General features: G+C 45.9%; 1 protein-coding gene across 1 annotated transcript; it reads right to left on the bottom strand.

Moving 5' to 3' along the window:
- Positions 1-427: 427 nt before the first annotated feature.
- On the bottom strand, positions 428-15664 carry HNRNPUL2 (heterogeneous nuclear ribonucleoprotein U like 2). Its single transcript, XM_012454443.2, has 14 exons — positions 14819-15664; positions 12495-12630; positions 12120-12196; positions 11796-11935; positions 11046-11136; positions 10835-10947; positions 10354-10617; positions 10055-10177; positions 9525-9653; positions 8283-8451; positions 4787-4987; positions 3671-3744; positions 3309-3416; positions 428-3187 (listed from the first exon to the last, which is right to left on the bottom strand). The coding sequence occupies exons 1-14, from the start codon at positions 15354-15356 to the stop codon at positions 3107-3109; spliced, it is 2244 nt and encodes a 747-aa protein (XP_012309866.1). The 5' UTR covers positions 15357-15664; the 3' UTR covers positions 428-3106.
- Between the last annotated feature and the right edge of the window lie 375 nt (positions 15665-16039).

The raw sequence follows: 16039 nt of genomic DNA, 5'->3' as shown, positions 1-16039 counted from the left end.
CACTAGACAACAACCTCCATCAAATGCTGTTGAATGAGGGCTTTTCCCCTAGCAGCAATTACTCATGAATATGATTATTTGGCTCCACAAATAGAACTTTACATTTAACTTCGAGCATCCAACTGGTTTTTGCATAGGCCAAATACAGAGGTCATGAGTTATAATTTATTTTCTTGCACTTCACAGTGTCTTGACTCTTGGCCTAAGCAAGCACTAAACAGACTAATAACCACCCACCCACATCAACTGACTGCATGGCTGGCTCCCAAGTGAAGGCACGGCAGAATAGGGAGGGAATGGCAGCCACCATGCGAGAGCCCTCCTTGGTTGGAACCCATGCAACTTGAGAAAGAAGCATTAAAAAATGAATAAATAACCCAATGACACCCTCCGCCCCAGTCAGCACAGCCACAGGAGATAGGGTGAATTCAATCCAAATGGTTATTTATTCTAAAACTGGAAGCTACTTTGCCTACATTTTCGCCAGAATGGTGTAATGAGAACAGGGGAGGAAAAAGTTACAGATGTAAACAATGACACAGTTACATTTTTTTAGAATGGTAAAACCCTTTTTTACTGGCCACTTCCAAGAATGCTTTACAGGTTGTGCAAAAACATTTACAGGCTCCATGTGGTGTTTGTTTTTCTCACAAGCTTTTCCGTCTACAACTACAACAGACGTCTGATAAAACACTAAACAAGTCTTCTAAGGAAAACAAGGCTAGGGATTCCTCTGGTTGCCATAATCCACATTTTCCCCCTTAACATAGTTTTTTTCATAATAAAAAGACAGAAACAAAACCCAGACATCTACTGTTGTTGCAAGTGATCTCTTGGACTAAACCAACAAGGATGTGGCAGTTTCACTTTCCACACACCTAGAAAAACAGCTTTGTAAAAAAGATGACTTTCTAGTGTCAAATATCAACAGCGAGTACCTCCCTGAACCCCTGCTGGAAAATAAACCCAACCTGATTCAATTTAGTGCCCTTGCCCCTGAGGGCCCTAGCATCCCTGTCCATGTCACAGACTACAAGATAGATGCTATTTGCAGGACTAAACATTTGAAAAAGGGGTGGCAGCCACTGCCTCAGGAAATTCTGTTTTCTAATATAACATAATCTTGCCCTAAGGGACTTTCTTTGGGCTCCAGTTTTTACCTCCTTGCTTTGACATTATAAGCAAAGCTTTCTCAAACTCCCTTAATAATAATAATAATACAAAGTTAATGTGTTACAGAAAAATTCATGCAATCATTCCACCCACTGCCACACACAAACTTATTTGAGGGCACCTCAGGGAAGCAGATGCCAAGAGAAAGGACATGATTATGAGTAAGCAAACTTATCTCCTACCAGCCCCCTGTTCCTGCCTTGGGGTCAGAGGTATTTGGGCGGAAGGGTGTGTCATGACAGACAGGGACACTAGATGGCCAGAATAAGGGTCTGAACACCTGAACAAGGGCTGTATGGCAGTAACAGCGGGAGGAGGAGAGGAAGACCAAATCAGTACAAAATTTTAAACAGAAATGCCCAGGTGAGGAAATGGAAGTGAAGCATTTTCTAGTAGCACAACCGATTTTCTCTCACTAGGAAGTACTGCTATATGTGGTATCTGCTGAGTAAGCTCTTGGCTGACACAGTGCTGAACAGGAGGATGAATGAAAACTGAGGCTAGACATTGAAAGAGCATTCTATATCCCACCCATATTCTTGAACCCAGCAACCTACAGCTATCTATCAAGAACTGGGAGGGTATTGCTAAAGTCACAAACAAAACTATCCCAACTGAAGTCTCTTGGCTAGAGGCCTCTCTGGGGACATACAGGGAAAGCACCCCAAAAGGAATCTCGTTTCTAGAAGTCAGGAAGGGGTGCTCCCTTTCATACGCACATTTACACACCTTCACACTCACTCTTCCCAAGGTTCAGCAGCCCCACTGAGCCGCCTCCCACCCCCCACCCTCCCCTCTTCTATTCACTCTCAACCTGTGTATCAAAAAAACCAGCAGGGCAGGAGCCCTCCACACTGTAGAAAATAGTTGCTAGTTGCTATTCTCAGCACCTGGGCCTGGGAGCCCACACCACAGGATTCACCTATATACATATCCCGTTGCAGTGAAAAGAATCCTGCTGTGTTTCCGTGTGAGCTGAAACCCTGAGAAACGAACTTCTCTCACACTGTAAGAGGACAGACACTCTAACAGGGATGATTTCAGAAACCTCCCACCTCTATCAACTTTGGAAGACAGAGAATAGAGACTGGCAAATCACAATCTTCAGGCTGAGGGCTGCAATCCCATTCTCCCCAAGCTTTTATGGGAATTAATCTATGGGTCTGCAGAGGGGGCAGGCTATTCTGCTCTGCAATCAAAGACAGTCCTCAGGCTTTCTTGGCCTGGGAATCCTGTATCACAGAACCACCCACTGGCAGTCTCCATGCCTCAGCCAAACAGAACAAAGGCACAGGAAAATGGAGAGTTGGGACACTGTAAGCCTCCCAGCCCACCAGACCAGATATCCCAAAAGGGAAAGGTCGGTAAAGAAAATACAAACGGTTAGTTGGTGCAAGTGATTGATAAGAGCCAATCGTTTATTTTCACTGCCCCCGTCACAAGCTCTCCCTCTGTACCCACTCCTGCCTGCTCCGACCTGCTGTGGAGAGCACTCTCGTGCTGCCTCCCCACCCTCCCCATACCAACTCATCGCTCTCCTTTACTTGGCTGCCAGTCCAGCTGCCTCAGAGTGTCAGAAGGGCGCCATTTTCAGTTCTCTTCCTGTCTGACTGCAGGGTATAGAACAGGCAGCCCTAAGTGTTGCTTTCTGCGCAAATGTTTTTTGATTACAAATCTCTAACTAGGTTTGAAATGTTTTATAGAATAAGACAATATTCTTTTCAACAAACTTTAAAAAAAATGTACAGTTTTGTTGTTTGTTTCCACCTCCCCCCTCCCCCACCCCTGCTTGAGCACCCTCCCCCCCACCACCCCTCCCCGGCAGCTCAGCCCCACCCCGACAGCCCCTGTTTTCCTTGGTTGTGTTTTGGGGGGGTGCCTGGCACCCCCAGAGATTCAGCTTCATGGCTGACAGGTGACCATGGCAGGGGCTTCACCGATACCCTTGGTAACCGTAGTAGTTCCTGTAGTATCGGTCTCTGTCCTGGGGGTGGTGGTAGTAGTAACTCTGCCACTAGAAGAGAGGGGAAACCCCATCACTCGGAGCCAGAGCTGGCTGAGGATGAAGAGGCACAACATTCATCCTTCTGCTCCTGCCCCCCTTCACCCTGTGTCCATCCCAAGAAGATACTCACATCCCGATTGTATTGTCTGTAATAGTCTCTGTATCTGTTGTACTCATAATCTCGCCCGTAAAATCGATCATAGTCTCCCCTGTATCGATCATAGAAATTACGGTAACCCTGAGAAAGGAAAAAAAGGAGTGAAGATTTATGAGTTTTCAGCAGCACGATCCACTGCTACCCCCTTTTAAATAGGATACATCTTAGCTTGATATTATAAATAGGTTTAATTTTCCCAGAGTAAATCTTCCAGAACATATTAAATGGGCAAAACCCTAAGCCCTAAGAAAACAGCCCAAACCGCTCTGCTCCCCAAGCCAATAGGAATGGCTCTCACAGCCCAGAGTGAGGAGCAGAAGGAGAGCTGCACTCACCCCTCTGTTTCCAGGCTGCCCCCAGTACTGCTGCCCGTAGGCCCGGTTGTCGTAGCCTCGGCGCTGCCCGCCCACTGGAAGAGAAATGGAGAGCGCGCTCAGACAGCTGGCATGGGGTCCTGGCTCCACATTTGGGTGGAAATCAAAAAGTCGGAGCCAAAGGCAATTCTGGGGGAATATGAGGCCTACTTTGGCCAGGCTCACACATGTTAAAGCACCAGCCAGGAGCTTTTAAAAAGTCTGAGGGGGGAAGGCAGAGGAATAGAGACACAAGAAAACCAAGCCACCTTGCTTTTGAAGCTCCCAAATTCCTGCAAAACATTTAAGATGGCAAAAGGATACATGGCAGAGTTAGAACATAACGAAAAACTGCCATTCATAGACTCACAGACTTTCAGCCCTGGAAGGGATTTCAGCTATCATATAACCCATACCTATCAGTTTATACAAAAGAAACAAAGTCTCTGTAATCAGCTCCTCAAGGGCAGGAACTGTCACATTTCCAATACCTAGCACATACCAGGCACTTGAAAATTCTGCTGACTTAACAGTTACACACACATTTTTAAAGAACAGTGAAGGCACACTGAGGTTTTAACTGACAAACTAGACATTCGGGGTAAAATTAATTCTACTAATAGCCTAACTTGTTTGGTAACCTCCCCAGCCCCCCAAAAAAATACTGAATAAAGCATTCACTTTCTGGTCTATATAGTTAGGTTAACTGAAATGACAGAGCAGCAAGAAAACTGAAGATGAGACTCTGATTTCACTGCATAAATCCTTCAGATAGATGGGAACAGTGACACTGGGAACCCATATGTTAAAATGAAAACTAGACAGATGAGAAAGCCCAAACACTGCTTTTCAGAGAAACAAATACTTCTGGTGAAAAGTAACCCTTTTTTTAACAAGAGGATTTTTGTTGTTGAAGAATTAAGGAAAAAGCACAAGAAAAATGTGGGGATAAAGAACACAGGAAGAAATAAGCTCCACGAAGAAGGCACTTCCTGTTAATGGCCTGACTTGGTTTCTCAGGCCTTCCCTTGCACATCTTGCTGTACTAAGCACAAAGAATGGACTGAGACAGGGGGCTGGCAGGTCCCCAGGACTCACCATAGCCTTGGCCCCGACTTCGGTTCTGCCGGTTACGCTTGTTTCGGTTGTTTCGGCGGTTTGTCCGCTTCTCGGAGGGGGGCAGTAGCTTCCTTGCCTCCTCCTTGTACTTAGTGACAATGGGCTGAGCTTCCTCCTTCTCCAGTTCCCCATACGTCACTTCATCCATATAGTCGCATTTTTCAGGCAGAGAGAAGTTGGCTATAAGAGTAAGAGAGAAGCTTGTGGGCCTGAAAAGTGCATAGATGGGTAAGAACTCATTATGAAAACTCTACTACGAGAAGCATTATGACTTTCTATGCCTCACCTATTACTGCACAAACATGTGCTAGGTTCATACCCACTCGCATCTAAATAATATTAACTTTTTCTACTCTTAAGTTTTCCCTAAATTGTAACAGACCCAGGCAAAGGGCTATCTGCAAACTGCAGATTTACAAGTTTTCAAGTCATCTATAATAAATTAGGAGTGAATTGGGTTAAGGTTTCTTATCAGGACAGAAGCAGGTAACCACAGGCTAAAAGTAACTGAGAAAGTTTTGGTGTTAGTCAGGTAAGGTGCTAAGAAATGACATTTTAAAGAGACTCAATGATGGCCAGGCTCAGGCAGATTGCTCACACCTATAATCCCAGCACTCTAAAAGGCTGAGGCAAGCAGATTGCTTGAGGTCAGGAGTTCGAGACCAATCTGGCCAACATGGTGAAACCCCGGCTCTATTAAAAATACAAAGATTAGCTGGGTGTGGTGGCAGGCGCCTGTAATCCCAGTTACTCGGGAGACTGAGGTTGCAATGAGCCGAGATCATGCCACTGCACTCCAGCTTCAGTGACAGAAAACAGACTCAATGAGAAACTGACCCAAGCATAAAGGCATCTGCTCATCTATACAAGGAGAAGATGAGAGTACAAGGGCTCTCATTTACCACCTGTCCATGATAGGCCAACACCACATCTGCCAGTCTCTGGATGTGAAGTTCAGAAGCTGAGTCCCAGTGGAAATTCAGTTCAATGGGGCTCTCATGATTCTTACATGAATCCAGTTGGCCCTCAGTTTTATAAAACTGACCTGTATTTCTCTGAATGCCTAAGTATGAGTTATGGACTAGCATAGTTCATTCTGAGTAAACTCTGAGGATCTGCCTCATACATGTGCAAATCAGTTCCCATGCCTGGGAATTATCAGAATTTGAAAAATGAGTAGTTGATAAAGCAGGGGGGATGTCAGGAACTAAAGGCAGCAAGGAGAAAAATCACATTTTTAAGGGAAGAGTAGAAAGGAGGATAGATCAAAATATTAATAGTTAATATTAACATTTCTTATTAATATTTCTTTCTTGTATAAACCTTGTCTCTGGCTTATGTATTTCATTATGGATTTCAGCCAAATTAACAAACAAAACAAAACACAAACATAATGTGATACCAGAAATCAAGTTATACCAATGAGATCATTCATTCTAACTGCCATATTTTATCTTTTTTTTGGAAGACAGAGTCTTGCTCTGTCACCCAAGCTCAAGTTAAGTGGCATGATCTTGGCTCACTGCAACTTTCAGCTTCCGGGTTCAAGGGATTCTCCTGCCTCAGCCTCCCGAGTAGCTGGGATTACAGGCATGCGCCACCATGCCAGGCTAATTTTGTTTTGTTTTGTTTTCTTTTTTTTCAAAGTAAGAGACAGGATTTATCCATGTTGGTCAGGCTGGTCTCAAACTCCTGACCTCAGATGATCCACCCGCCTCGGCCTCCCAAAGTGCTGGGATTACAGGTGTGAGCCACCATGCCCAGCTGCAGGGAGATTATTATTGTTTGAATGAAAATATGGCAGGCCAGGCGTGGTGGCTCACACCTGTAATCCTACCACTTTAGGAGGCTGAGGTGTCAAATCACCTGAGATCTGGAGTTCAAGACCAGCCTGGCCAACATGATGAACCCCTCCGTCTGTACTAAAAATACAAAAATTAGCCGGGCATGGTGGCGGCCACCTGTAATCTCAGCTACTCGGGAGATTGAGACAGGAGAATTGCTTGAACCTGGGAGTCGGAGGCTGCAGTGAGCCAAGATCACACCATTGCACTCCAGCCTTGGGAGACAAGAGCAAAACTCCGTCTCAAAAAAAAAAAAAAAAAAACCTCTCCCTGCTTTCATGGAATATAAATTCCAGTAAGCTGAGCTTCATTTCTTCCTTTTATTTCCCCCCCGAGACATTGTCTCACTCTGTCACCCAGGCTGGAGTGCAGTGTTGCGATCTCAGCTCACTGCAACCTTCACCTCCTGGTTTCAAGCGATTCTTCTGCCTCAGCCTCCCAAGTCACTGGGATTACAGGCATGCACCACCGTGCCTGGATAGGTTTTATATTTTTAGTAGAAATGGGGTTTCACCATGTTGCCCAGGCTGGTCTCAAACTCCCAACCTCAGTGATCTGCCCACCTCAGCCTCCCAAAGTGATGGGATTACAGATGTGAGCCACTGTGCCCGGCTGAGCTTCATTTGCTATACTATTTTCCTATGTCTAGGACAGTGTTACACAAGTAGTAGATGTGCCAGAAATATTTACTTATTGAATAACTGACTGAAGGAAGCCTCTCCCTTGAGTTTAAATTATCCTATGGTTTATATCACTATTTCCCTTTCTGTATCTTTTCCAAAATGAGTCAAGGCAGCTGGGCATGGGCTCACACCTGTAATCTCAGCACTCTGGGAGATCGAGGAGGGCAGATCACCTGAAGTCAGGAGTTCAAGACCAGCCTGGGCAACATGGTGAAACCCCACCTCTACTAAAAACACAAAATTTAGCTAGGCATTGGCACATGCTTGTAATCTCAGCTATGTGAATTGGAGGTGAGAGGACTGTTTGAACCTAGGAAGTAGAGGTTGCAATGACCCAAGATCACACCACTGCACTCCAGGCTGGGCAACAAGGTGAGACTCTGTCTCAAAAAAAACAAACAAAACAAAAAACCAAAACAAACAAACAAAAAAAACAATGAGTCAAGGGTTATTGCTTCTCTCTGCTCATTCATCTACAAGTGCTCACAACCATTAAGTTCCTCTTCAGATTTATATTTTAGATGTAGAGTGTCACTCCAAGTGCTAAGAAGCCCCAATAAGGTGTGCACTGACCAGAGATAACATCTCTTTGTACAATTTTAGCCCACTGCTATGGTTTGAATTATGTCCCCTCAAAGTATAAGTGTTGAAAGAGTGAGACTTTTAATATGATTCGTCATGGGGACTCCATCCTCATGAACAGATTAATGCCATTATTGTAAGAGTGGCTTTGGAATAAAAACAAGTTCCCTCACATGTGCCCTCTTGCCTTTTGCCCTCCTGCCATGGAATGATGCAGCAAGAAGGACCTCACCAGATGCCAGGGCTGTGCTCTTAGACTTCCCAGCCTTTAGAATCACAAGGGAAATAAACCTCTATTATTTATAAGTTACGAAGTCTACTGTATTCTGTTATAGCAGCAGAAAATGGAGGGACTAAGACACCCACCTTTCATCTCCAGCATTATAGATTCAGGCACATCATCTCCCTCTACTTCCTTTCTCAACTCCAGCCTCTTCTTCCAATCTTCCTCATTAGGGACAACTACCACCACTTTCCGAGAGAAGGTCTTGAACAGCAACAGCTTCCGCCGTTGGCCAGAATTGTACACATTACACTAGAAACAGGAGGAATGGCTGATTTTTAGGGAGAAAAATTATCACTCAAATATAACCAAAAGACTCAATATTGGCCAGGTGCAGTGGCTCACACCTGTAATCCTAGCACTTTGGGAGGCAGGTGGATCACCTGAGGTCAGGAGTTCAAGACCAGCCTGGCCAACATGGTGAAACCCCGTCTCCACTAAATACAAAAATTAGCCAGGCATGATGGTGGGTGCCTGTAATCCCAGCTACTTTGGAGGCTGAGATGGGAGAATTACTTGAACCTGGGAGACAGTGGTTGCTCTGAGCCAAGATCGCACCGCTGCACTCCAGCCTGGGTGGCCGAGCAAGACTCCATCTCAAAAAAAAAAAAGATTCAGTATCTTTGATAACTCAGACATGAGATAAGGTGTCAACATACACCATCTGCTTTAAGTTTTCAAATTATGTGACAGGCATTATCCTGTTTTGCTCACCAGGAAAATTGAGGTTCAGCGAGGATAAGGGGCTCATCCAAGATCACAAACCTAGTAAGTGGTGGAGCCAGGAATTCAAATAAGCTCCAACTCTTTCCATCGTCTTTATTACATGTTTTATAGCCTGGGTCCATATACTCTCAGGTAAAAACACTAATTAGGGGTACCGCTGAGTTCAAAAAACACTGCAACCACAACAAACAACCAGATGGTCATAATTAGTAAGCTGATTCTGTTCCTTAATTCAGTTTCTCTCTCTTTTTTCGAGAAAGAGTCTCACTCTGTCACCCAGAATGGAGTGCAGTGGTGTGATCTCTTGGCTCGCTGAAACCTCCACCTCCCAGGTTCAAGCAATTCTATGCCTCAGCCTTCTGAGTAGCTGGGACTACAGGCGCGTGCCACCATACCTGGTTAATTTCTTTTTATTTTTAGTAGAAATGGGGTTTCATCATGTTAACCAGGCTGGTCTCGATCTCCTGACCTTGTTGTGATCCACCCACCTTGGCCTCCCAAAGTGCTGGGATTAACAGACGTGAGCCACTGCGTCCAGCCCAGTCTCTCTTTATATACACACCCCACCTTGACTCTAAGCAATTTTATCAGATTAATACCTGATCAAGAATAAAGTTCCTCTTTGTCCGGGAAGCAATCTGGACCAGCTTACTAAGGCACTGGGAGGCTTGCTGAACTAAAAGGTCTCGGCTTTTGGGGTCCATCTCTGGCTCTTCGAGCCCCTTCATCTGATTAGTTTGAGAGGAAGTAAAAAAAAAAAAACCACAAGTTATATAACAAGTTATTGGTAAACGTCACCTCTTTAAATACTGAAACTATTATATCACTCCCTTCCTATTCTTCAGTGCTGTGAATGTTGTCCATTTCCTGCAGTAGTCATTTCCAGTCTTAACCTGGATGTATTTCAGATCCTACCTGCTTTCAGAAATTTCACAGCACAGCAGAGAAAACAAACAAACAAACAAAATAAATCCACCTAAAACACATATAGAGAAAATCTCATTTCTCTATTTGTGGGACCCTTGTTTTCAGACACTTGAGACTAACTCTCCATTGAAGATAGGTTGTAAGAGCTCTTGGCATCTGAAAAGCAAATACTGTATCTGATGAATCCCCAACAGCAAATTACCCTCATTTGATTGAGCACAGTCTCAGCTCCCAGGACATTGTATCTTTTCTCAGGGTTTTCTTTTGCATATTTCAGAGCCCACTGGGTCTTTCCAGATCCAGGTAGTCCCACCATCAGAATCACCTGCAAATAAATAGAACCAGAAGTACAATGAAAAATAAGTGAGGGTCATGTTTATCAAATCCAATTTAAGAACATCCTCCCCATTCCCATTTGGTAACGCTTTGAGACCTGGGAGAGCACATGCACCCATCACTGCAAAGCACACACCCTAAATGTTTGCATACTATTTGGTATACCTCACATTCCTCTATGGTCTTGGGAGGAACTGCAGTGCGCACACGCTCCTCAACAGGCACAGCATGAATGAACACAAACTCTTCTGGTGGTGGGAAGAAGGGCTCCTCCTTCTGACCAAAGTTTAATTCTACAACACAATTTTTGCAGAGGACATGGGGTAGAAGGGCCCGGTCTCCCAGGGATTCCTTGTTGATCTGGAATGCCACACCTAGGTCTTCTCCATTCTTGGAGAAGGAAAGTTCTACTTCTTCAGTCTCAAAATTCTATAATGATAAAGGACAAGAGCACTTATTGGCTGACAAGGCTTGAGATTGATTAAGCCTTACAATTTAATCTTTTTCACACAGACTGCTGCACCACATAACTAAGTGAGCCACACATCAAATGCATAAAAGCCAGCAGTTGATGGAAAACACAAGTGAATTCCCGGTGCCCTCTATCCACCCCTTGTTATGACCCACAGCTTTCAGAAGCACTTACAGCAAAGCAGCCAATAACATCATTCTCCCCAAAAGTCTGGCCAAATTCCTCAAACTGTCCATTTTCTGCCTTGAGTCCTCGTCCATCGAAACCATAAGAGAATTCATCTTCACCTGGAACAGTCAGCAAATTAGTTCTCTACATCCCAACTTCCCATAGAGTAAGCAATATGGTAGTAAACACTAATAAGGACATTAAAAAATAACTTTACCAAGCTGTGGACGAGAAAAATCAACAGACCACCCAACTCGAAGGAGAGACACCTCTGTGCAGCCTTCTTTCATTGGGAGATTCTGGGTTACCTGGCCAAGTCAAGAAGGGAACTATTAGATACTGTGACCAACTGAGTAGCAAACTCTGAGTTAGAAAGGCAAGATTTTTATACAAACTGAAAACAATTATCACAACTCAACATCAGAGTAACAGTCACTGAACTTAAACCAAAGCCACAGGGATTCATTTCTTGGTTACTGAAACTAAAGTTATTGTTAAAGCACAGTGCTTTTCCCTACCTGCACTAATAAAAGCCTCATGGACAAAAGTCCAGTATACATAGGTAGCAGTTTAATGAATAAATGAATGGTCTTTTTCAAATAATCTTTTTTCCTCAGCTGGGTACTGTGGCTCATGCCTGTAATCCCGGCACGTTAGGAGGCCGAGGCGGGCAGATCACCTGAGGTCAGGTTAGGAGTTCGAGACCAGCCTGACCAACATGGAAAAACCTCATCTCTACTAAGAATACAAAATTAGCCAGGCATGGTAGCACATGCCTACAATCCCAGCTACTCGGGAGGCTGAGGTAGGAGAATCACTTGAACCTGGGAGACACAGGTTGCAGTGAGCCAAAATTGCACCATTGCACTCCAGCCTGGGCAACAAGAGTGAAACTCTGTCTCAAAACAAAAAACAAACTTTTTTTCTCTAAGAACCTAGGAATAAATGAATGGTCTTAATGAGCTACCTTTGCCTCAAAGCAGACTTTTCCCTTTGTCACTCCATAAGTACTCCTTGCCCCAGACCAAAGGGTGGGAAACTTCTCTGAGAAAAGTGGCTGCCCTCCATAGCGGTCTTTGCTTACTTGAAAATGCAGATCCGAGGTATCTGTAAAGAAAGAAGCAATCAGTTTACTCCAATGCCCAATACTTTTAAGCCACCAACAGAGCACAAGTATAGCCAGTTGTTGAAGTGGATACAAAGTCTCAGAATTTACAGGCTATGAAGTTTTAATCTCCAAAATCACTTTTAGGAGATTAGTCAAAACACAATCTGTCTGCCTTATACATACACGTGTCCAGGTTCACAAGAGTTTGATCCTCCTCCTCATCTTTTGCCTCTTCTTCAGGAGGCGGTGGAGACTTTGAGCTGTACATGTGAGACAGAAAAGAAACACAATGTAAACAAAGCCCTCTTCTTTGAGAGGTATATGTTTGACATTACGTCCATTTTAAACTATCAGTGAATATCAAATCCCAGCAGACAGCTTTTTTCAACAAATGAGAAAGGGTAATAGGAGCTTCCATGGTATATGCAATCTAAAACTCATGCCTATAAAAACCTATTCCATTTTGAATCCACCCTCCTTCCAGTCTCTCCAGTCAATACCAGGTATACCAAAATCAGAGCAGACACTCCCTTCCAGGAAAGGGACTGTTTCCCTCACCGGCTGTGGTAAGCCTCCTCTCGGAATTCATAGTAAGCTCGGCCATGTTCATCCTTCTCATCCCGCTGTCTCTTTACCCCCCGCCGCTCACCATCTGAGCCTGCTGGTTTTGACTTTTCACTATCTTGGTCATCTCCTACAAAAAGGAGGGAAAGAAAATCAGCAGTTTTCATACTAGAGTGTAGAATAAGCTCAGAACTAATAGACACTAGTGGGGAATCTGAGAATCTGTTTGATCAAAATAGCCAGCTTATTCCCACTACATTCACAGAGCATTTGATTTCTAAAGATCATCTTTCCTTCACTGGCTGTGATTTTATTTTTTAAAAAAGGGACATTATGGGCTAATTACAGTCAAGCAGTAGATAAAAATTGGAAATTTTTGCATTCTAAATTTATCTGCTTAAATCAGGTCAAACTTGCAGATTTCCCCATCAATATGACATTAAAAAAATATCCCCTAGGTCTCTAAAAAAACTTCAAAGGTTATTTTAACTTCGAATCTTGTCAGATCTAGATTTAAGGTAGGCACTTAATACGTATTTTGTAACACGTTTCTACAACTTCATGATACAGAGAAGCCTGATATTTTTTTATTTCCCTTTGCTGCATTAAAATGCACAGCCACCCATGGCTTTATTCATATGGCAAATGGACTCAAGTGCATGACATACAGCTGCATTTTTATCAGGAACTTCTACTGAAAGTTGCAAGAGCAAACCACGAAGTCACAAGAGATCCATAAATAATACTGCATCTACACTGCACATAATTTGGGGCAGAAAGGTGTTGTTGTATATTTAACAACAATCTATACATCTAACCAAGAGAAAAAAACCTGGACTTTTCCCCTAGAATTTTGTATTTTACAACACTAAGAAGGTTTTTAATAATAGTTTCTTTTTTTTTTTTTTTGAGACGGAGCCTCCTTCTGTTGCGCCCAGGCTGGAGTGCAGTGGTGAGATATCGGCTCATTGCAACCTCTGCCTCCCAGGTTAAAGCCATTCTCCCACCTTGGTCTCCCAAGTAACTGGGATTACAGGTGTCCACCATCACGCCCGGCTAGTTTTTTGTATTTTTAGTAGAAATGGGGTTTCACCATGTTGGCCAGGCTGGTTTCGAACCCCTGACCTCAGGTGATCCACCCACCTCGGCCTCCCAAAGCGCTAGGATTACAGGCGTAAGCCACCGCACCCAGCCTATCCTTCAATATTTTTTTTATCTGCTCTTTGGGATACACACAAGTCAAAGGTTATGTAATGGGATTTTTGTTACAGGACACAGGACAAACAGTCTGCAAGTTGCATGTGATTGCTGTACAATAGGTTCCGATTATACCATGATTCTTGGTAGTGGCCTAAAAAAAGGACTAACAAAAGAACTACGGCAACCCACTTTATAGTAAGAATTATCCTTCCTACTCAGACACACAGTGTTATGGATCAGTTCTAACCAATCACTTCAAAAGAAAGGAGAAAGGTCATTAACTCCGTAGGGTGATTCAACAACACACCTCTTCCACAAGGTTACTCAACGGACCCACAAGCACCTCAATCATTACCATTCAGGAAGCCAGAGACCTGAAATGCAAAAGGCCAGTAGTACCAGGTGTTCAGCAAATCCACAAACATGCCCATCCACGGACTCAGTGGGACAATTAAAATTTAATCATAATCCAAACAAGTTAAAAACCCTAGTCAAGTAATGTTAACTAACTCTAAATGCACAAGATTAAGATTTTCTCTTCACTGGTTAACTATTAAACTCGACACTGTTACACTAGAGGCTGTCTCCTACAGCTCAAAGAGGAGTAAGGTTAGATTTCCAGATTCTCTGTGGCTCAAGCTCTGGTAACACGCTTTTGACCGAGCGGACTCTGACGAACTTCGATTTTTGTTTAACATTTTTTTACAGTGAAACAGTCAACAGTCAGATAGCCCAAAGGCCCGAACCTCTAACTGTGGGCCTAGCTCTCCGTGTAATCCCCAATTGCTTAGCACGTTCTCAGCTAAGAAAAATGTAACAAGCACCGTGGGAGACTGTTCCACAGGTAGCTCGCAAGCAGCTCGCACGCAAAATCACTCACTGCCATCCGCTATCACCAAGGAACCAAGTTAGGCAGGAAGCTTCCTCCTGCAAAAAGTGGAGCCACAAGAGGCAGCCTAACCCCTCAGAAAAGTGGACAGAGAATGAAAGGAAGCGATGGGAATCTTGCACTTTCAGGCAAGCGAGAACAAGGACTCGGACCCCGCGGTGCAGGGCGGGGTGCTAGATCACAGGCGCAGCCGGCAGATTGGAGCCGGGATCGGCTGCCAGCTCCTCACCCTGTTCCTCGGCGGCCTTGTCACCCGGCACCTCGGATCCCGGCGTCTCGTCCCCGCTCCGCTCCTCGGGTTCGTCTTCCTCCCCCTTGCCGGGGCCCTGCTCTTCGCCACCATTTACCCCACCTGACCCGGCCGTGGCCTCCGCCGGCTTCTCGGAAGCATCAGGCTCCGCCGCGGCCTCCATGGCTGCCGCCTCCGGGGGCTCCGGTGGCGGCTGCGCGGCCTGACCCGAAGCCTGAGCAGGGGGTGGCTCCTCGTCCTCGTCCTCAAGCAGCGCCTCCTCGTCCTCCTCCTCCTCCTCTTCGTCCTCCTCCTCCTCCCCGCCCGGGCCGCCGCCCGACGCGGCCACAGGCCGAGGCTCCGCCTTGCAGGCCCCACCGGGCCCGGCCCCGCCGCCGCCGGCCTCGTCCTCGAGCATCTCGGCGTCCAGCGCCTCTTGCAGCCGCTGCGCCAAATCCACCTTGAGGCCGCGCGAGTCCAGGCCCCGCCGCTGCAGCTCCGACCGCAGCTCGGTCACTTTCAGCCGCTTCACCTCCATCGCCGCCGCCGCCTCCTCCGCCTCCCGCCGCCTCCTCCCCTGCGAACCGTCGACCGAGCCCGACCGCGCAGGCGCCGCCGCCGCCGCCGCCGCCCGCCGCCGCCTCACGCGCCAGCACTGAGCCCGCGCAAGCGAGCGCACGCACGCAGGAGCGGAGGCCGTGCACGGTCTCACTGCGCAGTGTTTGGTTCTCCTTCCTCTCCCCTCCCCCTTTCGGCTGAAGGAGCCCAAAACAACGCAGCGCGGCGCCGCTTCCCTTCCAGGCCCTCGGTTCCTCAGCCGCGGGCAGGAGCGCGCGGAGGACGACAGAGTTCCTCCCGCCCCCTGGAGCCCCCGGGCCAATCGCCGCCGAAGCTTTTACCGCGCAGCCGCAGTGGGGTCCAAGACGAGCAAGGCTGGCGGCTGCTCAAGTGCCTCGTAGCACGGAAGCGTGTGCGCGCCGGTCTTTCCGTACTTCCAGCTGGCGGGTTCTGCGCAGCCGCCCGGAGCTCCCCGATGCCATGCCCCTCCCACCACCCTTACTTCCGTCCGACTTCCAATTGCTGCGGCGTCTTAGGGGTCGCTAGCCCCTTTTCCCTACTATCTGCTTGCAGAATTAACAACAAAAAAAGTCAGAAGAGAATGTGTTGCAACATGTAAGCCTACTACCAATTATTTTTCTAGCTAGGAAGTAAAAGGGCTCT

This window comes from Aotus nancymaae, unplaced genomic scaffold (assembly GCF_030222135.1).
Source record: "Aotus nancymaae isolate 86718 unplaced genomic scaffold, 86718_ANA_hifiasm-v0.15.2.pri h1tg000059l, whole genome shotgun sequence".
NCBI lineage: Eukaryota > Metazoa > Chordata > Mammalia > Primates > Aotidae > Aotus > Aotus nancymaae.
Note: the sequence above shows the minus strand (reverse complement) of the source record. Positions and strands in the feature narration are given on the sequence as shown.

Bases quoted from the DNA above. Each gene is read 5' to 3' on its own strand.
- HNRNPUL2 (XM_012454443.2), bottom strand. From the start codon at position 15,356: ATGGAGGTGAAGCGGCTGAAAGTGACCGAGCTGCGGTCGGAGCTGCAG. The intron at 12,197-12,494 runs GTGAGGGAAACA...TCACATGTACAG, and splicing joins GAGGAGGCTTACCACAGCCG to CTCAAAGTCTCCACCGCCTC. The intron at 3,417-3,670 runs GTGAGTGCAGCT...TTCCTTTCTCAG, and splicing joins GGCAGCCTGGAAACAGAGGG to GGTTACCGTAATTTCTATGA.